Source organism: Mesitornis unicolor, unplaced genomic scaffold (assembly GCF_000695765.1).
Source record: "Mesitornis unicolor isolate BGI_N332 unplaced genomic scaffold, ASM69576v1 scaffold47415, whole genome shotgun sequence".
Classification (NCBI taxonomy): domain Eukaryota; kingdom Metazoa; phylum Chordata; class Aves; order Mesitornithiformes; family Mesitornithidae; genus Mesitornis; species Mesitornis unicolor.
The window spans coordinates 21,820-47,437 of NW_010185766.1; the positions used below are offsets into that span (position 1 = coordinate 21,820).

At 36.1% G+C, this 25,618-nt stretch overlaps 1 protein-coding gene across 1 annotated transcript in view; it reads left to right on the top strand.

Moving 5' to 3' along the window:
• DENND1B (DENN/MADD domain containing 1B) overlaps nucleotides 1-17,586 on the top strand; it is a gene marked incomplete at its 5' end in the record, with an annotated part of 30,039 nt that extends 12,453 nt beyond the window's left edge. The window contains 5 exons of the mRNA XM_010184933.1: nucleotides 489-545; nucleotides 1,361-1,471; nucleotides 14,298-14,374; nucleotides 15,574-15,790; nucleotides 16,967-17,586. Of these exons, the coding sequence (XP_010183235.1) occupies nucleotides 489-545; nucleotides 1,361-1,471; nucleotides 14,298-14,374; nucleotides 15,574-15,790; nucleotides 16,967-17,515 (1,011 nt within the window). The remainder of the gene's footprint in view (nucleotides 1-488; nucleotides 546-1,360; nucleotides 1,472-14,297; nucleotides 14,375-15,573; nucleotides 15,791-16,966) is intronic.
• Between the last annotated feature and the right edge of the window lie 8,032 nt (nucleotides 17,587-25,618).

A 25,618-nucleotide genomic window follows, 5' to 3' on the forward strand; every position in this document is an offset into this window, starting at 1 on the left:
GTGTTGTTCAGCAACACTGGGCAAAATCTCCATCTGCATATGAAATCATTTCATTTCTCTTAAGATTGATGTTGCCCTGCAAGTTGCCAGACTGGAACACTGTAGCAGTCATCTTGAAAATCTTAACATTTTTCCAGCATGCCTTACTGCTAAAATACCCTTTCAAATTTAAAGGACCATTTCAAATAAAGGAGTGATGTATATGACCATTTTTAGCCTGTCATTGGTAATACTGGAGAATTTTTGAGTATGTGTGTTTTCACAGCATCGGCATGCATGTAGTAAAAAAAAAAAAAAGTCCTTAAATATACAGACTATGCATGAATAATATAAAATATACTGACAATGCATGTATGAAATTTGTGGTAAAGGTATTTTATCACCAGATGTTTAAAAAAAAAAGGTAAAATAAGTACGGCATCGTGTAGCATGTTCCTTGACCGCTACCAGTGTCTTACAGAGCTACTTAAGTCCTTTTATTTTTCTAGGCAAAAAATCAGGCAAGGCAAGGAATAAAAGAAGTGAAGAGTAAGTTAAAACACAAGGTATGTATTACATTTTTAACTTCCTTACCTTGCTTCCTGTGTCAGTTTGAAGCTTATACTTTACAAACCACATGAGATTTGTGTTTTTAATGACTTTTGAAATATGCTTAGCCCTTTGTTCAACAATACATTTTTCATAACGAGCCCTCTGGCAACTATCTGTCATTCTATGCATCCACTGAATAATCTCTTTATTGTTTGCATATTTTATCATAGAACAACAGAGGTCTTCAAAGATACTTTAACAGGATGTATGTTTTCATAAAGTTGATTGCTTTGATATCACAATCGAAGTCTTTGCTTCAAGCTGAGAATTTGAGATGGGAGAGTCTTGCAGTACAATGTATTTCAGAGGGTGTAGTTGTCCGTTTTGGTTTGATAAGATATGTGAACAATGTTGACATTTAAAAAAATGAAAAAATGGTTCCATTTTGCAAAAGCAAAATAGCAGAAATGTCAGAAAAGGTTTTAGGCATTTTGCAGCAGCTTTCCCATTGAAAATTTTGTTTCCACACAAGATTTTTCTGTAGGGAGAAGGAACTGGTTTTTAGATTTATTTTTTTTTTAAATGCTATTTTAAGAAAACTTTCAAAAATATTTCCTAGACATTTGAACAATTCATATTTTAAATGACAATGTTGATAATTCGGCTTCTTGAAAAGCTAAATTTGATTTTCTTACTACAGATGGTATTTTCATGACAGTAATAGATTGTGGCAAGATAATTTTGAATGCACTCTGCATGCATAATATGGAGGGTACGTTTGCAGATAATGATTATAAATAAAGGAATTTAAATCTGTTTTGTTGCGTAGGAGAGTGAGGAGGAGTATGGAACTTGCAGTGCTGGTGCAGTACAGCCTGCTCCTGTCTACACCTTGCATTATGAGAAGAGAGCAAACTCAGAAAAACGAAGACTGGCACAGGTAAGACACCTGAAACTTCTGTTCTTATTCACATACATATGACATTTTTTTTTTGCCGCTTATAGTAATGCATTGGTGAATCTATTTGAGATTATTTTACTGTCTGTGTTTAGATAGTGTGATTAAAAGGCTGTGTTTATAGAAGTACTGCTATACTGCTTGAATGGAGGAAAAATGCTATACGTATTTCATCCCTGTTGAACGGGGGGAAAGCAGGAGATGTGTAAGTATGGACTGGAGATTTAATTCTTAAATACTGTTTTTGGTAAAGGCTTCTCCCAGCAAATACATTCTGGTCTATTCACAGATCAGTGTTAAGCTGTCTCTTTTATTTTCTTGTAGTGGGACATGTTAATTCTGTATTTCTAATAAATTGATTTGGCAGTCATATGACCTTTAACTTTGCTCAGTTAATTACGATTTATTATTTTACTAATACATCAGCTAGTTAATACAGTGCCAGTCTCTTGTCCTTTTGTTCTTCAATACTTTCTAGTCCTGATTTGAAGTAACAGGTGTAGTGTCTCCACTCTGGAAATGTTTTAATGTCTTTGGATTAATTTTGACAGTTTTATTTCAAAGATATAAATAAAATTGATTTTGTGACACTTTTTTCTGGGAATAAGTAGCTGCATATGTACATATTTTAATGTTCTTTCAGGAACTTGTGAGCAGTAGATTTTCTTCACTGCGTATCAGAAGAAAATATACACAATTCTGAATGAATGAATATAGACCTCTAACGTTAATAACAGGAATGCTTCTTAAAATATTTGTTTCTAAAAGATAACCGTCATTTTAATATATAGCAACCTCCTTTCCACCAAAATAATTTGATAATGTGAGACACTAAAAAGCTTTTAATACATTATAAGCCAACATTCACAGATTACTGTAGGTGAGTCTACAGTTGTACATATCTGTGTGAATGCATAACACGTATGTACCCTTGCAGTCAGTGAATTTTTATAGGCTGCTTTTATTAAAGAAGTCTGCAGGAATTTACTGTTATGGTTGTGCTGCCTGCTTTTAGGTACAGGAGTCTAGGGATACAAAGGAATATAATTTAGCTTGGTACAATTAAACATTTCTTTTGAAAGCCTGTGTTTGGACAGAACAATTTAGGGTCTGTATGTTTTTGTGTTCGTACAGCTATAAACTGCTAAGTCCCTTGGTATCTTTGTTGACATTTCTACCAGTCATCTTTCAGTTTTGAAAACAAGACAGAAGGAGTGCGTATCCATCCATGTTTTCTTTTACTTAAATACATACACACATGCGTGTTTATGTATGTATATGCACACATACATATAAATGTACACATATAGGATTTGTTTACTAGGGAACCTTGTAACTAATAGCCCCGCAGTTTTGCCCTGCTGCAAACAAAGGGTCCCATGTCTTCTCCCAGCTCCTGTCCCAAAAGTCACGTGAGCCAAGCGGGCAGGAAGGAGCAAATGGTGATCACGCCCCAAGAGCTCTGCTCTGGCACAGATTGCTTCACCTTTCACTCACACTATTCCCTATTTTCCTCCTCCCACAAAAAAAACCCAACAAACTAAATATTTCTAAAAAATAATAGTTTACTGTTGCTACTCTTGTTTTTGTTTTTATTCTTGGTAAGTATTTGAATAAGATTTTCATAAAGAATTTGCATTTATGTTAAGTGGTAATTTTAAACTTTATATCCAAATAAAAGACTCTATTTGTATTCACAGGAGCATGTGTATGAGAGAGACTGTTTGATCAGTACTGAATCTGCCCTTTAAAAGAAGTGAATTTCACAGATTGCTATTGTTGTCAGGTTTAATCCTTTTTTCTGTAACTCTTTATCTTGCAAATGAACCTTTCCTCCCAGATTTCTAAAATGGTGCCCATCAGTGTCTATATCAGTATAAGGATAGGACTAATGTGCAGTTCATGCACTTTGATGTATATGTAAAGTAAGGACCAGATACTGGTTAGTTTGCAATGTCAGTATATTTGAATATCCTCCCAAAACCTATACAAACAACAAGCAAAAGAGAGAGCTTGCTTTTAATTGTCATCTTGCTTCCATCAAGAGTCACCTCTGTACTTTATTACTATCTTTTCAATACTGAAGCATTTAGAAACTTGTAAATTAAAAGAATTTTGTGTTAAATTTTATGTCATATTAGATACGTGCATTGAGCTTTTCATTCTCTACTTCTTGGGAACAGTTAAACATAAATACTAACTAATAGTTACCTGAGATGCTGTAAAACATATTTACTTTGAAACATTATGTATGAAGTGAAAGTTTGCTTCACTGTAAAAGATCATTTTAATGATTGTCCATAACAGGATTTTGGGATCTGGGAGGATGTTTCCCTTACAATAGGAAGTGAATCTGCTTTTACCCCCACAGAATAGTAGTTTGTATGTGGGTCTGCTAATTAGTACGGTTATTTCCTGTTTTGTTGATGAGGCTTTAATAAATGTCAAGGGTACAGCCATGAAGATCTCCCAATTAGGCTTTGCGTTTGTAAAACCCAACCCCTTTGCTTTTGTGTGAAGATGACAGTTCCAACTGCAGCCTCAGCCTAACAGGACTCAAGGGAAAGGATACTTCTCTGGTTTTATTGAAAACAAGGCCAGTTTGGCCCAGGGAGAATACCAGCACTGGTCACAGTGCAGAGCCATTTTTAACAATGAATATTTACTAAGCTTTATCACTGCTGTCATAGTGGTTTAATTGTATTTTTTTTTGTTGGATTGGCAATAGGCTTTAAAAAATTAAAAGTAAAGCAAAACAAATTATAGCATGTAAAATAGCTGTCAAAACCTAATCAGAGGACAAATATTTTAATGTGTTATTGCAAATTGTAGTAATCAGTTTGCCCTTCTATAAGTTGCATTTTGAAAGTCTTTCCTAAAAAAAGATATAACGGGAGTGCACTCATACGTGCCTGTGTGCACGCGCGTGTGCGCCCACACAATTAATCTTTGCCTAAGATGAATTGTTCTATCTCTAATATTCATTTGAGCTTGCTCTTGCTTAGGTTAGCTGTTCTAGGCTTTTTATACGTGTGCAAGCTTAACTGTGAACTATATTGCAAGTCAACATTAACAGATGGATTGCCCTAAGCAAGGGAAAACCACAACAACAAAATCTAGTGAAAGTGGAGGATTGAAGCTTTTTATTGTTAAGCCTTATTAAAACCTTGGCATGGGCACTGCTGTTAACTGTTTCATGTCTAGATCTAATAATATGTCCCTGGCATGTTGTCTCTCCTACATTAATTAGGTATGTAGAAGATAGAAGAAACTACCAGCTAAAATTTTTGAAATAAAAATTAATGCAGCATTAATGTTGCACCCTCAACTCTGGGGTACCTTGCCAATGATATTGCTGAGTTCCTTTAACTATTGATGAGGAGGGTACAGCAGTGCATGTGTTAGATTACTGTGCATTCAGGTTTTGCATAATCTATTTTAATTCTGTTTCACTATACGCTCCCAGGTAATGCACATTTCTGGGTAGACAGTGGGACCTAAATGCACTCAGAGCTCTATAAAATTGTTCCTAATTAATATATAACTAAAAAGAGAATCTGTTTCTTATGAGCCTGGATAGAATGCCAGGAAGATCTGTTTTATTTCATGAATATGATCTTTGTAATTTTACTGTTATCTCAGGTGATAGGGTAGCTTCTTTAAAATGAAACATTTCAAGCTGTCAATAGTCCCAATGTATTTAGTGGCTAATAAAACACACTTGAAGATTTGCAGAATACCAAATAAGAACTACCAGTTCACTTCATAAGTAGTGAGTTACCAATGCCCTCTTGTCTCTGAGGAAATGTGTGTAATACCTGTACCTTTAGGCTTGCACTACTTTGCAGCCATAATGGAAATGGGCATTTGGATTCTCAGTGTGGATTTACCAGGAATCTGTGTGTGTCAGCACTACTTTAAATGTTCATATATCGAAGAAACCAAGGGAACTGCTTCCTATGACTTTGCAGGATCTAAATACAGTGTCTAAGAAGGTTTTGAAAACACTTTTGCGTAAGGTAATAAAGGCCAAGTTAGACTAAACTTTTTTCTTGGTGTTTTCAAATGGAAGAAAATTACCGTTTTTGAGTCTTTTAAAAAAGCATATCACAAATGTAGCTTTTACACTTTTATTGAAGTATATCCCAGTAACTAGACAATATGTCATTCAGCTTGCAGTAGGTATACTTGGCTCCTGTTCAACAAAGATAGTAAGTGTCAGGCAGGAAGATGTGTTCAGAATAACCTTACCTTCAGGCGTGCCCCATTTATCAATACTCCTACAACAGCCAGTAAAATAAATGACATTATCATTAGCTACAAAGGCCTTCCAGTAACTGATTACCCTCCTAACCTGAAAAAGGTGATGAGAGTGGGCTATTTTGAAGACCTTTTTTTCCAGGAACATAAAAGAGGAGAGGAAGTGGCTGTGATAATGCAGTGCTGAATATACATATTCTGTAGAAAGTGACTGAACCCCTTTAAGGAAAAAAAAGAGGGAAAAAAAATCCTCCAGACAACCTCACAATAATTTCAGAAACTTAAAAGCTCTGATTAAGGACATTTATCTATATTTGGATTCAGATAATGTGCTTGAGATCACACCTATGCCTAGCATCCACAGATAATACTGGTTATATAGCCAGAGGTATCTTCTACTCTCTTCGACTAAAATATTACAAATTGACAGATATCATAAACAGTAAGAGCTAGTTTTTAATATAAATATCTGTAAAACACAGTTTTAAAGTAAGCTTTGTTCAATGAGTAAATTCTGTGTCTTTAGCTAATGTGGTATAATTCGAAAATATTGTAGATATCATTAGTGTCCTTTAATTTTGAAAAAAATCTTTTGTCTTGGTGTGTCAAGTAAGATCTCTTCATTCTGCAAAACAGTCAGATTTCATTTAAAAATGAAAAGCTAGGCAGCAAAAATTCAAATTGTAGATTACGAGAGTGCCCTCTTGTGGCTTTATTGCCTTTCTGAAGCCGTGTAGGCACACTCATCCTTTTCCTTGTATAAACCTTGCTTTTTACAACAGAAGACCTCATAGAAATCAAGCGGTACTTCGTTTTTTTTAAACGGAAAGATTGTCTGGGCTTTGTGTGACTTAACCATTTAGATACTTTAATGTATCATGCATTACTTTATTTTCAGGAGTATACATGACCACACAGAGTTACAATTGCGAGATTGCTCAAACTGCCGCCCCACAAGACCATAGCAGATACTGCCTCTGAACAGTGACAGTGACTGATTTCAATTTAGTCGGTGAACATATTTAAAGAAAAAAGAAGCAATATGCTTGTAAAGCTTATTTTTATTTCAGTGTTTTTAGTAATGTGAGCTCTTTCCTCTTTTCTGCCCCAATCTTCTTTCACCATGGTTTTAAGTAAAGGACGGTTGCAAGTCTCTGTAGCAGAGTTCTGCCGTTCGTTCTTCACCCATAAACCAGTGCAAACCTTGTGGCTGCCTGTCCTTCTTTGAGTTCTGAAGTAAACATCACTTGAGAAATCTCCCCGCTAATTACCATGATCCAATTTTAAAAAAAAAGTGTGGAAGGATAGGGTAATGGTCAGAAAAGTGCTCTGGAGGTTTTTGTTACTCTGTGTGGATTTAGTGGAACACTTTTTTTTTTTTCTTTTCAGAGCAAAGTAATCAGCACATCTACCTCTGATTTATCCTACTGAGAGATGTTTAGACAAGCAAAAAGTTAGCAGTTGCTTTTTCTGCTTATTATTGTCACCTACTTAAGGTTTTTTTTTACAAATAGAAAGGCAGCCATTCAGAGGATCTGTCTTCTACAAACAAATGAACCATAGTGGTCTGTCTGCCAAGGTTTATTTTTCTGAAGGATCTGAAAGAAAAATGCTGTTTCACAAGTACCTTCAAAACTGGATGAACCTTTCTGTCCCTAATAGTTAATTGAAATAACTGGATTAATTTTTTCTTCAGAAGAATTTGACATCTTAATGTAACAGTGGTATCTTCTGCCTTCATTTGCTGAGTCCTCTGTCTTCCATGGATTGCATTTTGGCCTCACCTAGGCAAAGCAGGGAGCCAGAAGTGTCAGCCAGCAGTTGGGAGCTGTGTCCCAGCTTTGTGTTGTTCTTGCCTTCTGGCCTGAAAGTTTGGAGAGCACGACCTTATGTCTGAAACTTAAGCTCTAGTACTGTATGTTCCCTAACATTTTCTTTCTTTCTCTAGTTCGATACATAAGAGCTAAAAAAATTGAAGAAATTCAATTAAAGAATAAAGTTTGGCTAGCAGCAAAAGGAAGATGTCGAAGAAACAGGAAAAGCCTTTCCTGCAGAGATCTCAGCATCTCCGAATGTGAAAGTCCAGATTCAACCTGTCTAATTTTAGACACTACTGAGATGCTGAAGTTAGTAGCAGTGCTACCCTAGGTTCTTTCTGCAGAAAATGGAAAGAGGGAGGCATGCCAAAGTGCAATTTAGCTCACCTAGAATATAGATGACATGCTGATGATGCCCCTCTCCTGCTATTTATTTTCTAATTTAGACTCTAAAGTGTATGAAATTAGTGAAGGGTATCCAAATCCGAGTGCCATCCACATTTCCTAGCACCTTGCAGAGAATTATTTTTGTTGGGGAGAAGACTCCTACTGGCATCAAACAAGGAGGGCCTCCTCCTTGCTAGCTAATTCTTCTGATTGGGAGCCGTAGACAGAAATGTGACTGGAATCAATATTTCTGTTTCTAAGGCACAATCTTTTTTCCTTGCAAATGTGATTAGTCTCTCAGTTTTCATGCTTCATACAGAACTTCCCTCAAATGGGCTTTTCCACTGTCCATAGGTTTGATGGACAGAGTTCAGTACTGCTTGCGTTTTTATCTATCTAAAGTTCTGTGTCACTTGGTGTTTCCCATGAAATCTTGAAGTCTGGAGGTAGTGTGATGTTTCTGTTTAGGATCACATCCACTTCATACATTTTAACTTCAATTATTTATATTATTCACATAACACATTTAGGGGTTTTTTTTCTCTCTTTGTCGTGACCCACTCCACCTCCCATTCTGTCATTTCCCTTCCCTCTAATCATTGAGTAAGCCTAGGGCATTAATAAACATCAAAAAGGGAAAATACATGATATTTTTCTTTATCATATTTTGTAACTAGAAATTCTACCTGATTAATGTGATTCTTAAAATCATCCACAAAAAGTAATCCATAAAGAGCACTTGTTTATAAAAGAGGTGCTTGCTTTAGTTGTTGCTAGTGGCACTGAAAATCCGTGTCCTGCTTTAAAAGAATGACACATCTGCTTTTTGCCAATTAAGGTGAAGCCGGGCTGCCTTTGAATGGTTGCAGCTAGAATGACATGGGGTATGGTGCCACAGTCTGCCAGCTGAAAATGGCCAGTTTTGCTAAGAATAGCCTCTGCCCCATCGAGAAGAGTGAGTAAGATGTGGCTGTTTGGAGGTGATACCTGACTGTGGGCAGCGTGGGGTCTTGGCCTGATTTGGAGCAACAGGAGGTGGTGCAGGCTTTCTGAGGGAAAAATGATCTGTGATTCTTCAGAGAAAATGGAAGTTTGCTTACTCTTTTGGAGAAAAACATAACTATTTCTGAAAAATATTTGCAGAAACATGATAAATCATTAAAAATCTAAAACAGTGTTACAAAATTCTCAAATATTGTCTCTCTTCATCTGTATAGCATACATAAAAGGTAGGAAGCTTAGTTTGTTAATTTTTCACCACATTCAGAACATAAATAATTATAATGTGCTATCCCTGACTAAGAATCTCAACAGATTTATCATCCTTACTTACAATGAATCCTACCTCAGCACGGATATTGTTTCCTTTAACTTTATAAAAGTCAGGACTCTGTTGCAGTACAGCTTCCTTGTCATTTCAGAGTACTGTGCCCGTACTCTTATCTACACATTTCTGGTTGTCTATGTCTCTAAACAGATTTTTGGATTTTTAGATTTTTAGCTCTCTTGCAGGCTGTTTATTGTTATGGAGAAGGATTTATTTCTGTCTCTAGGAATCTACTTTTTATGGATCTCTCCCTGTCATTTAAATTAACAGGATCTCAGAACTGATGACACTTGTGTCTCATGGCATGTAGCTATGGATATTTCCAACCACTTTGTGTACTTTCAAATGTATTGTCCATATGTCTGAATCTGTTAAAGCAGAGAAGTTTTCTATCCAAGTAAGAAAGAAGGGGTTTGTTAATTTAGTGTTAATAGTTTTTAAATTATCCTTGAGACCTTTTTTGTAATGATAATTTAAAAATATTAAAAAGCAAATACAGCATCTTAGATAATTTATTTAATCTATTTAATTTATATCCAGGACAACTTTTCTGAAATCAGTGCGTTATTTCTGTGAGGCATCATTACTTTGTGTTACTTTCTGTGAGGGAAGGCACACAAGAAAAGGATAATTTCTATAAATTATTCTAGAATTATTACTTGCATCTATCCTGGTCTGTTGTCCCTGTAACTAATTGGTATCCCTAGCACTACTTTAAGCTTGTGGTTGTTTGTACTACATCCCAGAAAAAGAAGGGCATTGAAGAAAAGAAAGCATAGAAACTGTACTTTTTAATCTCTGGTCTTTCCCTCTTCCCCTATCAGTCTCAGCTCCTATGTAGTGCAGTATGAAGTATGTTTCCTGTGATTTCATCATCCCTTGGTTTAGGTCACTGTCTTTAAACAGAAATAAAGGCAACAGTTTGTGCTTAACTAGAAAGTCTGAATGGGAGATCTTTTGCTTCCCTACTGGAGGTGAAGCAATAATTACGTCTGTGATTGGGTTGCAGAGGAGGATAAGTAGAATATAATACTGAATCATAAATAATAGTGGACCTGTATTCATTTTGCTTTCTCGTACTGAATGACTAAATTTTTAAGAAAAAAGTACTTCATAGATGTAAACCATAGTAGATATTTTTCTTTTTTTTGAAACTTTATGTGTTGATGTATTGAGTAGCCAGTAAATGTGAAATTATATGTGTGCTGCCATTTATCAAAAGATTATTTGTTTCTCACTTTGAGGACAATTAATAGCAGCAGCCTTGTTAAACTTTCTGCCTTAGTATTGATCGATAAACACTCATTCCAGAAAGCTGTGCTTCTGAAAGGTCTAGCATTAAATAAAAAGCTGACATTTCAAAGATTGACTTTCATGCCCAATCAAGAATTACATTACATCTTACATTTGAATCCTTTAGCATTCATGTATTTTGTCTACATTTTTGTGCCAAAGTAGTACATTTTGTGAGGCTACCGGCAAGCAGACGAGAACAGTTTAAGGACCTATTCTCACTTTGTTTGGTTCTACCCATATTTATACTGTCAGCACCTTCTTTTTCTGGTTTCACTGATCAGCATTTACCACAGCTGTATAGGCAGCAGACCACTTGGCAGAATGAGACTTGGAAGTGAGGCAGAAACCAAAGAGGATGTATACAGTGTATACAAAAAGGACATATATCCTCGTGCTGGCTGCAGTTGCTCCTTTGCCGTACTTTACGCCCAGGCTTGATGGTTCAACAGTGGCTGGTGGAGAGCCTGAGCTTTTTGTGTTTAAGTATATTCAACTCTCTTATGTTCTGAGCAAGATGAGAGATGGGTTCTTGTGGTGCAGTGGTGTGCCTGAAGATGAAAAAAATTTGGAAGAGCAAAAGTTGAATCACAGTTCATGGTTTTTATATAAAGTGGATACACTAAATAATAGATTTATCATGTAAGCAGAACTAGTTGGAAGAAGCGAAACAATTGAGTTACTTTAAAGAAGTTCGTTGCTTTATTTTATAGAAAAAAACATGACAGCAGTCTATTAAGACTTTATAAAGTTCTGGTGCAGGAAGAAAGGAGTGTTACCATATCATTTCTTGCGGTAATAAATTTAAATGGTCTGGTCATTATTAGAATGCTGATCAGGAAGGAAACAGAAGTCTGTCCTTTTTTCATAAAAGGGTATAAAAAAGGTTACACACTTCAAAATGCAGAAAAGACAGAAATTAAAAGCTTAAATAACTGCAAACAGCAGGGTACGTCAGTAATGGAAGGACTTCTTAAATGACTTTGACAGCTTTTGCAGGTGCACGTACTATGTCACTTTGCCTAGTAGAGCAATGAAAAAGATTTATGGTTCTCCTTTTGGAATTTATTAAGAGTTTCTTTCTTTCTTTTTCTTTCTTTGCAAAGTAGTCTGGACATACCCCTCCCTTGCAGTCATTTTTATTACAGCTCCTAGAGGAAAGTCACCAATTCAAAACCATGTGTTGCTTGTTGTCTCCATGGCTAGTTCACAGGGCTGTAAACTCTGGAGAATGTTGTTATTTACAGATATTTTCCTTTCCTTCCTCTTGTGCTTTGTTTTCTTTGTATGTCAATCCCATTTTATTTGGTTTAGTTTTTGAAAGTCTTCCTGTATAATTTTGTACCCCTAACGATTTAAATTGATAACAAAAGTATTTTTTCAAAGTCAGATTCTTATCATCAAGAAGTAGAAGGTTTGGGTGTTTTCGGCTTTTTTAAATTTGATTTGGATTTTAGGTTTATCAACATATGCTCTGTTATATGCCTTTATATTATGTTATTCTTTTTTTCACTAACAAGCATAATACTGTTTGTAGATACTCTGAAGGGCCACTGCTGTGCCTGTGGTGTTTGCTGATTCATATTAATTTCATTCACTTCCTGTTTCTCAAGACACAACCTTTCTTTAATTATTTTCTTTTTTTTTCTTTTTTGTAATTTTATTTTTTATTTAAATTTTTTGAAACTTACCATCTATATTCTTTGAAGCATTATTTATTTTGACAAAAAAGTGAGTGTTACCTTGTGAGATTTTATTCCATTGACAGAGTTAATCCCTCTACAGATGAACAAGTGTTGAGTTTGGTTTTGTTTTCTGAAATTTCACAACATTTTTAAAGAACCTTCTTTCCTGCAAAATCTTGTCATTAATAGAAGTAAATGTGATGGCAATATCTAATTCTGATGCAAATTCCAACAAAGTGAGACAGAGTTTTGCCCTCCAGGAGCCAGTTCCAGGATTAGAGCTTTAATTACAATTACTATAATGTCAGAATTTTCATGGAGTAGTAATGGATTACTAGTGTTATAGAAACAAAGTATTTCACTTGTCCCAGTAGAGGTAACTACTTAAAGCAGCAACTTTTAAACTGAAAACAGTGACTGTAGCTGTGGCGGTAAGATAACCAATTAACAATAGCAATTAAGACAGAGTGGTTAACCTCCCTTTAGTTACAAGCAGGGATATGATTGATTACAACGCTGATGGGAATGACATAAAGAACTCACAAAACTGGGAGAGTTAGAAACATCAATAGTTTGTTTCTTTGTGTTCCATCCTAACTTCTGCTCAGTATGAAGCTTAGTTTGAATTCTTTCATAGTTTTTGATACTCTAATAATTCTTTCATTTTCTATCAACTGTTACTTGGTTTAACACATTAAGAACCATGTTTCCTCTTTATGGATGAAGAACTATGGAAAATGTTATCAAAGCTTTCTACTTTAATTAAATCCTCTCTTGTTGAACAAAACAAATGTGTCAGACTATGAAGAGTGAACATTGAGACATTCCTGGCAATAATGGGGGAAAAAAGTTGCAAAAAGTGTCCTGGTATATGTAGAACACTGACAACATCTGTCATAGGTGACATACTGAAATCCTCACAGTACAAGATTTCCAAGCTCCTTGTAGTCTGAAATTAAGGTCATATTTCTTCCCCATGATGGGCTTGTTGAAGATTTAGGCATTTGGTGAACTGCATGATGAGATGTGGGCAGTAGCACTTCTTTTTACTTGTGTATGATTTTATTTAAAGTTAGATAACACTGTTTTCCCTTTGCACAAATTCTATCCATATGTCTTTAAATTATGGCCAGTTTTCCAAGGTTCAGAATCTCTTCAGTGGATTGATTGCCTGCATCGTTAATCTTTGCAGGTTTTTGAACAACACAATTATAAGGGTGTGCAGATCTTAAGACAGTCATTTGTGAAGTACAAGTGACTAAAATTCCCGACTTAAATGTTCTGGTCAAGACAGAGACTTTTTTCAAGTATTGTAGAAATCTTTAGCCTGGTTCTGTTTGCTAAATAAGAATGTGATATAACAGGTTAGTGAGTACTCAGTATGGTAGTGTGTAAATTTACAGCACACCAGCTACTCTACACAATCTCCCCATGGAATGCTCTGAGTGTGCGCTAACTGTGATTTACAGTAAATTATCCTGCATTCTTAGTGCATAGTTTTTGAGCTGGTATATTACTTACTCTGCAGTTCTGTTTAACACCCTAACATAAATATAGATGTGTAAAATATCTACAAAAATATGTTATTTTGTATTCTACTTCAAAAATCAATTTTTCTTCATGTGCAGTAGACCACATCAACCAAAACTTGATGAATATTTCTATTAGAAAGTAATAAACCACAGTGCGTTTCGGAATATGCTTTCAAGAAAGGGAAGGCAGTAGTCTTGAGTGATGCTTTTCTTCCAATAGCCAGCCTTCTGCTAATCAAGGCTTTGCAGAAATAATAAGGCCCTCTATAGCCCATGAAGAAAAATTATTCTCATGCTCTTTAATTGGTGATGCTTGAGGACTTCACATTGTCTTATAACAACCTTTAGAAGACTTGATCGATAGGTGGTTTTCCTCATCAAGTATTCAGGAAGTCTTAATGAGTAAAGTGGCAGCTAGTCTCCAAATAAGTAACGCTGAAGCATTACTGTTCATTACATGAACCCTGCCCCCTCCCCAAATTATAATGTTAATTTTCTGTCCTCCAGACTCGTTTCAACCAACGTCTCAGTAATCAGGATGCCTTGGATGGAGATGATGATGATGAAATGGAGAGAACAAGCAAGTAAGAAGCCTGTTTGGATGTGTGTGTATGTATGCGAGAAAATCACTAGTGTTATTCAGCAAAGTTGAGTTCAAGTGATGACTTTTCTCCTGTCCAGGCTGCTAGCTTGGTTCGTGATCTAGATGACGTTGAGTAATTTAGGATTAAATCTGCTTTTAAAAAGAGGGACAGCCTATTCTATCTTTTCATTATTATAGTACCTAGAAGAGCTTGGCATAATCCTCAATCTTCACAGACTCAAGATGAAAAGATAGACTACATACACGAAGGAGCAGTGAAATAGTATTTGTCAACATGGTGGACATTGGCCTCAACTACTCTATTCTTTTAGTCTTGTGTTGTGGTCATGACAATGGAAAGTTTTCTGAGGGGCCTGAAAGAGAAATATTGCCTTCTGAGTTTTGTATCAAGGTTTTCCTTTGTGTAAATTAAAGGAAAGTCAGAAGCTGAGGCTTAAGCTGCATTGAGGCAGTCTCTGATTGAATTCAGGAGACAGTTTTTGATAATGAACCATAGAGGACCTTAAAAGCAAAGTAAGGCAGCTTAAGCCGTGATGCAATAGGGAAGAGAGAGCTACTGAAGTGTTCAAAGGATATAATCAAAACAGTGAGCCATGGAAATACCCTTTGTAGTAGTAGTATGGGTAGGCAGTGATAGAGAAAGACGGCAGTAGTATGAGGGTCAGACGTAAGGGTATTGCAATGAATAAAAGAGAAAATTAAGAGACAAAAGCACCAGTTCTCCTTGCAGGTAGCGAGTACTCAAGTAAATCTGGTCATAATATAGTAGAGTTGCAGCATGAGAGTCTTCTTACCACTAGAGCAAAGTATGTGTCTAGGTCATCTGGAGAGGTGTAGAAACACTGACCTAAATATAAGATGTAGACAAGGGAAAAAAATGAACCAATTTTGGAATAGCTAAAATTTGGAGTGAATATTTGGGAAGTCATATTAAGAGTGATTTGATATAATAGTTACAGTGGTTGGGGAAGAGCCAGGAGACTGGAAAACCAGCTAATGGTAACTGTATCTCCATAGATGATATGTATCTGTGGTTAGGAAAATTCTTGAGTAGAAAAAAATTCCAATTTTATGTTCCCTTTTAAAAATCTTGGAATGCATTCTCCTACTTACTTTTAGAAGTGAATGTAATAATATGACTTCTATGTTCCTAACTAATGGAAAAGATTTTGTTTTCAGGTTATCATCAGAAGACAGTGAAGAAGCTTCTGCTTACTTTTGTGATAGTGATGATTCTGGTGAAACTGGAATAACTCCTCAGCATCAAGGAGAAATGGACTTGCTTGGGGAGATTTTGGACACGCTGAGCACACACAGTTCAGATCAAGGAAAGCTCTCAGGAGCAAAGAGCCTGGATTTCTTTAGATCAATGGATGACATTGATTACAAGACTGCGGTTAGTCTTCTGCTTTCATTTGAAAAACAACTCCAATCCCTGTATAGCAGAATCCTGCACTTGTGGAAACAACAACGTGCAGCTCAGACACTTCAGCATAGTCCTTAGAATTGCTAATGTGTCTTCCAAGAGCTACATAACAGTATACCCGTGATGGCTTTTCATGAGCCAAGACATTGGTTATGCCTTTGTTTAATTTACCAAGTCTTCTTGAAACAATATTTTTCCATTATAACATAATATAACAGTATAGAGCTGTGAATATTGTAATGATTTACTTAAATAGTTTAATATTATATTTAGCTGTTTAATCTCTGAGAATACCAGCTGGTTTTAGTCTTGTTTTTATCGAGTTTAGAAGGTATTAATTTCCATTTTCACCTTGCATCCTTGAACTAGCTATCATATGGTGATGTTTCCATCTTAAGTCATGGGATCCAAGTGGTAATTGCACCTGAAACACTGCTAGAAAGCCAGAGCTTTCAAAGAGGACTCCTTGATCCTTTCTTAGGTAGAGTTGCACCAGACCTGTAGTGCATTGCCTGCAACTTTAAAACCCTCACCAAATCACTGCTGTGATGTTAAGCCAAAAATGTTAGTTTTTGAATTCCAGCTCATATCAGCTGTCCATCATTTACTTTTGCTGAAAGGGTTCCTATAGTAGATTTGTTACTGGAACAGCAAATTCTAATGCAAATGTTTAAAAAGCTTGTAAAATTTTACATTATGAGTGTCACACAGCACTCACATCAATAAAATGCCCATTTTTGGTTTTTTTGGCCAAAACAATGTAATACTGAAAGTTGATATAATTAGTTACTGAAGCAAAGTAGAAATGCCATCTGTTTTTAGATTTAGTCCAGCTCCTTCTCACATTATGGGTACAAACCAGCAACGTGTGTCTTAGTTCACTGTCAAAACTCCATGTGCAAAGACTGGATGGACAGGGGAGACAGAAATCCTTCCTCTGTACAAAAGGAAATCCCTAGGATAAGAGACTCTGTTCTGGTGAGGAAGTGTAAAAGCATTCAATCTTACATTATTTCTGGGATTGTTGGTTTGTCATGTTAAACCCCAAAGGGGATCCACGATTTAGGAACCCACAAAAACAATTACAGTATTTTTGTTTTGAAAGTGCCGGTGACATTAACTATAAACGCATGTTCTTTGTTTCAGAACAAGTCAAATGCACCTAGTGAGAGCAACCTTACCCTGCTCTGCAGTGCTAATGATCAAGCAGAGTGGAACCTTGGTCAGGATGACAGTGCCCTCCATGGGAAGCAGCTCCCTCCATCACCAAGGAAGCAAGTTTCTTCTGGTGGCCATAGAGAATCTCTCTCAAGGCTGGAAGAAGAGAGTAGTGACAAAACCTTTGTTGCTGACAAGATGGACACCACTAGTATGACATCCCCATCTCCAGTACGATCAGGTGCTCTGTTTGCTTCTCTAGAAAGTTTCAAAGCAGGATATTCTTCCTATAAGTATGCAGAGCAGAATGAAACACTAAGCAATACCTCAGAAGATCAGCTTCCAGCAAGTCTTGCTCAACATCCATCCATTCTGGTCCCTTGGGAGAAAGATGGGAATGAAGGAGATGAAACTCCAGAAGAGGGTGGGCTTCTTCAAGAAGTGGTGTCATTATGTAAACTGAGTTCTGCTTTTAACTATGGTTTAAATATTTCAAAAGATAGCTTATCCAGCAGTAGCAGTGGAAGTAAAACGTAAAAAAACCTATGAGAAGCAAAACTTGACTCCCATCAGAAGGTAAAGGGAGACTACTCAGGACTCCATGTAACTCCATATAACATAATAACCAAAAGACTAAAAAGGATTAAGAGATCTTTGATTACAAAAATAATTCTCTTCAGTTGAGAATGCGTTTTCTGCCACTGGGACATCCGCTTCTGTATTTACCCAGTTTATTTGTTGGCTGTAGTTAGGTCCACAAAATGGAACTAAATATATGAATGCACTCTTAAATCAGGTACTAGTTAGTCTCTGTGTTAAAAATACAGCAGGTGTATGGTGCTTCCTAGCGTTTGCTTTCTCTAAGCAGCAGGAAAGGTATCATCTAACAGGTAACCGGTTTTGAAGGTACTATATTAATCCCATTAAGCATGGAATGAACCAAGCAATCTGATTTGTCTAAAATGTACAAATGTTAATAATTGTAATGAATAATAATTGCCTTAATCTTTTGAGAAGAGGTTTAACTATCTTAGAAGATGAATGCAAATCTACAATACAGCAATAATGATTTTCCATAGCAAGAATTTGCTTCAGCAAAGGAGAGGGGAAGGAAACGTTATTTAGATTAAGGAATTTCTTGTGAATATAACTTGGAACTTACTCCAAACTAAAACTGTGGCCCTGTCTTCCAGACTTCGAAAAGGTAGCGCAAGCTTTTCTCTCTTCTGTAAAGTATATGAAGTGCTGAATTATAATGTGACATTTGTTAACTTCTGTTTACAACTAAGACACTTTAAAGACATATTATCTGGTTTCCCTAGGTATACTGTTTCACCTAAAAATTTTCAGAAAGAAAAGTGTAAGTGGAATTGATAGATTTCTATTGTTTTTTATTTTCTACAATTTAATAGTGTTTGAAAATTAATTTGTGCCTCTTTTGAGCTATTTTCTTTCAACTTTTAGTAGCTATCTTTTTGACAGTTGATTGAATTACTGTTATTCAGAAGTAATATTTAGTTAAATTATTAAAGAGTCATGACTGAAAATTACTTGTAACACTAGAAAACTAAAATTACAGATTCAGCTTAAGGCTGCATCTATCAAACTCTCATTTTAACCAAGTTGAACAATCGAAAATCTCTTTCTAAATTCAGTGAAGGGGAATAGGTGAACTTGATGTATATTGTATTTAAAACATTTGTCCTCCTGGCAGCATTCCTGAGGAATATTTGGATGTTTAAAGTCTGAAAATTCTTGCTGCTATATGGAGCAGTTCTTTTCTTTGGTTTTTTTTTATTATTTTTTAAATTTCCCTCCCCTTTTCTTTTTTCACCTCTCTACCTTACCATGCATGCATTGTCCTCCACAGGAGCTCAGGACAGGAAAGGCATGAAGTAAGTTTCAGCAAATTTGATCTGTCAGCTCTGTAGGATATTTGTGATGTGGTGGGCAGAAGTAACACGTGGGTATAAAATGAACTCTGGTTGAGAAGAATGCTCTCCTCTCTTCTAAACTCGTGTCAGAAACCCTTTTCCTTTCTTTCCTTCTTTGGTATGAATGGTTAGTCTTAAAATCAGTATAGGCCTGAGTGAGCATGTTTGTGAGGTCAGTATTTGAATCAGATTGTGCTTTAATATCTTAATGATAATTTGTAGCAAAGTTTAATATGAATCGCTACACTGAGATTTATGAATGAATTTTCCATCTACCTGACAAAAGTGGAAAGGGTTTTTTGGCTGCTTTATTACAAGCAGCCACAAGTGATATGAATCCATATCACTTCAGAGGCAGTGTTTGATGCTTTGTCAAAGAGATGCAGTAGAGCGAGACCTTGGCTTTGTTAATACAAAAGTTTCGGCTTGTTCCAGAATGAGAAGGGCTGGGCCAGTACTTGTCTTCGGGTTGAGCCTCCAGAATTACTTTTTTTCATCACTACAATGAAGGTTAAAGGTTGTAAAAGTGCAAATCTTACAGAAATATCTGTCTCATTAGAGTATGAGCATTCCTGAGGGCACCTGCAGTCTGCATTGCTGGAGAATCTCAGTATTCCAGAGTTAGAGCTTGTATGTCTAGAGGCCTGCACTCCGAAGTATTTATCCGTCCTTTGATTTCCTCTGGTGTCCCAACATAGTACATTGTGAAGTTTGGGCTTTTTTATAACATAAAAATGTTATTTCGCAAAATATTTTGCATTATTAAAAATAAAAAGTATAATAAAAAATATTTTTAAATCTTCATTCTAACTTTTCCAGGTGTGTCAGGCCAGGTGGCTCAGGTGCTGCTCAGATGAGAAAGTTGCAGAGCAACCTCATGGATACTTGTTTAGAGGTGGTATTAATGACATGGTAGAGGGCATCCTTCTCCTTTGCTGGTACTAAACATTACCCAAACAGTGCTGCCAGGTGTGTCTAAGAGCAGACAGGCAACACCAAGGTTTTTGTTCTTGTAGCGCTTCTGACTTGTTCTCATTCATGTCCTTGCATTTTGTTTACGAGAATTTCAAGACTTAACTTTTTACTTTTCTCCTCACCTGACATGGTGTTTCTGTCCACTATTCCATCTAAGATGATGTTTTGTTTTCTTTATGTATTAAATAAGTTAAACAGTATTAATGTCTTAAGGAGAAAAATAGAAAAAAATTTGCAAATTATGACCATCATTTCTTTCAAAAATATAAAACTCCAGGAATGCTGCCAGAAAATGGCTTTCAAAAATGGCTCTCTGACAGAATAAATCTTAAATCTAAATGAGAGTTAGGCACCGAACTCCTATTATTACATAGATTGCCACATTCTCACCTTTGGGGAAAAAGTATGAAAGCCCTGTGAGGCTGCTAATATATTTATGATAAGGTTCATAAAATTAGAAGTTTGATAGTGGAATCTTTCGAAACCGAGGCATCATACTAATAATTCACTGCTTCACTGAATGAAAATGCAGGCTGAAAAGGAGTAAACAGATGAACTAAAAGATAGAAGGTAAAATTCAACTTAGAATTATTTTTATTTCAGTCAAAATGTTAGTTACTGTGCTTATGCCACATTATTTCCTTACTATTTATAAAGCACATATGTATGTCTCTTGGTTTTGAACCTTGCATGGGTTCAAAAATAACTGTCTTATATCTATCTTGAATTTAACTGTAGGTACGTTTTTAAATCTGTAATATTACAGAATCTTTTCCACTTACTATCAGTGATCTTTTAAAAAGGCTAATATTTGTGCCTTATTTAAACAGAATAACCAGTTACCAAATACATAAGAGTCCAAACTAATATTACCTGTTCAATATTGTTGTTCTCTGTCCTTGTGATAATATAAAACTGTTTATTGGCTACGTATACAGTATTTTTATTACAGCATTGGGTTCTATTAAGATAAATTGTCTGAGTCCAGTACTTTCCACAAGTTTTATACTTGTATGCTTTTTATTTGTGGAAATCCTTCTAATGTCTTTAAAAATCATCAACATTCATCACCAGCTACTGGTGAGAACTGAATTCTGCTCAGTCAGAGCTCCTGTGGTCTTCTTCAGAGGCATCTCTTTTTCTTCAGGATCTCAAAAAATCTTCCCATTTCTCCTGTTTAAGGAAGCTATCAGGTTATTTGATTAAGCTTTGTAATCTGTTACACATAGGAACAAATTTATGATGTAGAAAGTCAAACCAGGACTTGAATTTGGTATCTCCAATCATCAGCCTGAAAGGAGCCATATCACTCATCTGGTCTGGGAGGAGAAATGTAAGGGCAGTAGAAAGAGAAAGGGATTCCTGGGTTGTTCCGGTGGGGTGTGGTGAAGCAGAGCCTGGGAGTCCTCAGGAGGGACAAGTACTTTGAGGAAATCCAGATTTCAGGATTTTGTTTAATGTTCTAGCTCAGTTGTAGTGATTCCAACCCAAAAGTAATATTGCCTATGGAATTAATCCCCTATGGGATTTGCAGAACGGATAGTATGTTGTCCCAGTCGAAGCCTTCCCATCCACGTGTATAGAGATGGAACGGGCTAAAAACAGTGCAGATATTCAGGGAAGGACAGCACTGCAGATGCAAAGGTGATCCCTACCCACTCTCTATGCATGCAGAGGGCAGTCTGTGTAGAGTAGGCAGTGGTTTGCTTATCTATCCCACGTATTTGGGTGTCACGTAGCTCTGAAAAATAGACTTGTCCTGAAAGAAAAATGTAGTTGTAGAAGTTGTCATAGAACTTGTTCACTGAACCCTTCATTGTCATTTAGCATTTCAGTGATACTGCTGCTGTTTGAGTGGGATCATCAGAAACTCTCGGTGCTGGCTGAAGTCCCCTCTCAGGCATTGTATCACAGACTTCAGCCGGAGTTTTAGACACATGCTGGGTGCTTTTGAAAATCCCACTCAATCTGTTGGAGAAGTGTTTTAGATCTCAAAAATCTGTTTTAGATGTCTTTTCAGGTTTTAGAATGAGCTAGTTTACAACCTTGTGTTCTTGTAAACGATGGGAAGTCTAGGCAAAAGAACAGTTTAACCAGGTTTTCAAAGCAGCTTCTATTTCTCCACCTACAATCAATCTTATTCAGTCCTACAGAACAATCTCTCACTGGTGCAGCTGTCTAATGGAATTGCTAGGAGCATCTAAAATCTTCTCTCTATGCATGTAATTAATTGAAGAAACATTTCATGCAATAATTGAAGTGCCAGCATGAGACCCTTTTGCAAATGCACCCCGTCTGTAATACTGAGTGCAGAACCCTGTCCTGCAGAAAGGAGCCCCAGAAGTGGTGACCTCCCTGTCTGCAGGGAGAGGTCAAGGGCAGTCTTTATTTCTAAGGGAGTTAACATCTTCTCTCTTGGCAGCAGGCTTTAGTCCAGGTGCTATAAGACTCCAGCCAGTGTATTCCCAACAGCCTGAAATTTCAGGCTAAACAAATGTGGCTAATAAAAATTATGCCTGATGCAAGCAGCTTCCTTATTGCAAAGCTCAGGATGGTGAAGGCTGTCTGTTCCCATGGTATCATGGTAAATCTTTGGAGAATGAATGTAGAAATAAATGCACCAGCAAAAATAGTATGAATGGTGATGTGACTTGTGTTCAGTAACTTCTTTGCTGCTATTAGATGTGTATGTCTTTGCCAAGTGTTGTTTACCAATTAACAGAATCTGGACTAAATAGAGCATGTCCTCGTCTTCACCCCAAGAGCATGGACCACAGCTGGTCTAGTATTCATGATCTTCAGGGTGGCTGAAAATAAAGGAATGGAAAAGGGACAGTATGGATTTTTTTTGTGCAAAACCTTCCTTGATTTGCTTTGAAATGTGTGTCTTTCAGTTTTAGTCAGTTGCCAATTGAAAGTATTTGATAGGTTGTTCCTGGAGGCTGCTAAGTTTCTTCTAAGTAGAATTGCCTGGTGAGTCCACAGCCACCTTAGTCTAGAGGGCCATCCACCATCAGTGTAGTTGGCAGGGCCGTTGCCATTTTCTGCTGGGTTGGAGTATGAAGCAGGTAACACAGTTGGAAGCTACTCCAAGGTTTACTGTAGTAAAGGGTACTCAAAGTAATTTGTACTATTTACTTAGGTCAATACTAACAACATTTGTATTTAGAGTCCAGTAACAGTATTAGCATTTGAAAAATAAGTTGAGTGCAAGTACATTGACGTTTGTTACGATTCTCTGTGAATCGACATTCTGTTTCTGTTAAAAATAAGGGAGCTGCTTGGTTGTGGGGGGAAAATGTGTTGACTTTCAAATCTTCAGTGAATTTTGTGCAATATTTCTCCTTGTTTCGAAGTAATTTAGTAGTGCACATCTGCTTTTCAAGCAGACCCTTGAAATGGTATTTTTCAGAAGTGTGTAAAATTGCATGTAGCTTTGAAATATGGTTGTATGATAAAAACATGAAGAATATATTCTAATGAGGCAAATGTATATTTCCAGTGACTGGGAATGATTATGGATGTCACATTCTATGGAAATAATAAGACCTAAGCTAATGTTTGCATACCAGTAGTTCTAGGTAATTCATAAAACTCTGACCCAATTAAATTTAAGTAAGGTTAAATATTAGAATTTATGATGTTTAGTTTATAATTTGATCATTTGTTTATCATTAATAAAAAGATGAGGAGTTAAGCATTGCTTTTCAGTACCACCAATGAGGTGAGAGTTCATAGCGATGACCATACCTATTAAGAATTTAGTTTGTGACATCCCTAATTATCATAAGTCATTACTTAAAGTATCTACTAATGGTACCGGTAACCTTTTAATTTTTTGTAAATTATTTTCTTTGTATATTGATGTACATTTTGTTTTAACTTTTGGTTTTCCCTTGAGAACGTCTTAAATTAATATACTTGAATGAGGAAATAAAGCACTGTGGAACAGCTAGTCTTGGTGCAGCTTACGCACAAGCACGTCACATCTGTTACTTCATGATTTTTGAAGAGGAAGAGAAATTTAAAATACTTATGTGTTTAGCCAGCTGACAATTTGTTATTTTTAGATCTGAGTCAGATGCGATGAAAAATGGCTCGTCATGGAACAAAGCAACATTATGTAGCCCAATGCTTCTAATTTTTTTTTCCAGATCTTTTTTGTAGTGACTTTTGAAAACTGTTCCTGATAATTTCCTTGTTGTGAGCCTTTAACAGTTACAGCAAAGGCATGAAGTACAGGATGTTTTGAGGTTTTATTGATAATTTTAATATTTTTCAAGATCTGAAAAAACTCCAACCAGCATTGTCCTAACAGTTTTAAAAATGCAGTTAGTTACTGACTTTTAATAAAACTAGAATCAAATCTAAGAATTTACTCCATGCTTTTGCACCCTCGGGACTACTGTTCAAAGTCATCTCAAGAGCTATAATTCAGACCTTAGACTACTGTCAGTAGTGCACTGTGTAAATGTAGTAAATGAGCCATGATGTGTGATGTGTTTTGTTTTTTTCTTTTTCCTTCTGAGTTTGTGGCGTCAGTAGAAGTTTTTGGTGAACTCCACATTACCATAAAGTGCCCAACACTGTACTATAAAATAAAACTTAACAATATCAAAATTTCTTGGGTGGTGCAGGTTCTTGTTTGATGGGTTGATCTTAATGGCATTTTCATGCTTATCAGGTGTAAAGGTTTAAATAATACAATGATACTCTATTATACTGGAAGTTTTTCTTCATTGAATGATCATTTCAATTTCTCAAATATAGAGAAAGCTGAATGTGCTTTCTCATTAATTACTGTTTATACAGCACAAAAGTAAAATGCTGATGTCCTTTGTAATCCCAATGCTATTTTGCTGCTTTTAAAAATCTTAATCATGCCTATTTGTTAAACAGCTTTTTTTGTTCTGTAGTTCTCCAAGTTCTTACCAAAAAAGTAACTTTATTATCTCATTTTATAGATTAACACAATAACACATCATGAATATGTTATCAGTTATTACTCAGCTTTTTAATATAGTTGCTTTGCTGGGTCATTTAATGCAAGTGTATAACTGTAAGTCTGATTTTTTTTATATCAAATGGCTGTGCAGTATAATCTGATCCATGATCCACTCTTCTAAATTAAAAGCATTTTGATATCTTATGCAGACAAACCATGGAGACTGTGGTTTAAATACTGATATACTTAATCTACAACTGATGAAAACTGAAACAACTGTTCATACAAAGCAATGAGAGTGGGATTTTAACACTTGCTATCAGACTTGTACTTGCGTTCCGTAGCCAGCAGAGTAATGCAAGCTGGGAAGATTGGTAGCGTGGGCACCTTCACTGCTAGACTAAGCACAGCACATATTGCAGTCTTTTCTTCATTTGACAGTAGATGTGCCCACATTTATTCAGCTATTAAAAAGATAGCAGTGATAATGAAATTCCTGTCATAGGTCCAAATCATGAGCCAATGGGGGACAAAATTAAAATGTAGAATTGTTTAATTTTTGATTGAAGATAGAGTCTTTTGGGTTACATTTGCCTGTGTTCCTTAGTTTGTTATCTCAGGGCACTGAGAGTGCGGTTGCAGGTTGCCTTCTAAGGGTGTTTCAGTTCAGTAAGATCTTTCAAACCTAAGCATGGAAAAGGAATAAAAAAGAGGCGGTAATAAGACAAGTTAGTCTAAGTTAAATTGGCAAATTTTACACAGAAGGTACAGCAGAACTCTGCTCCT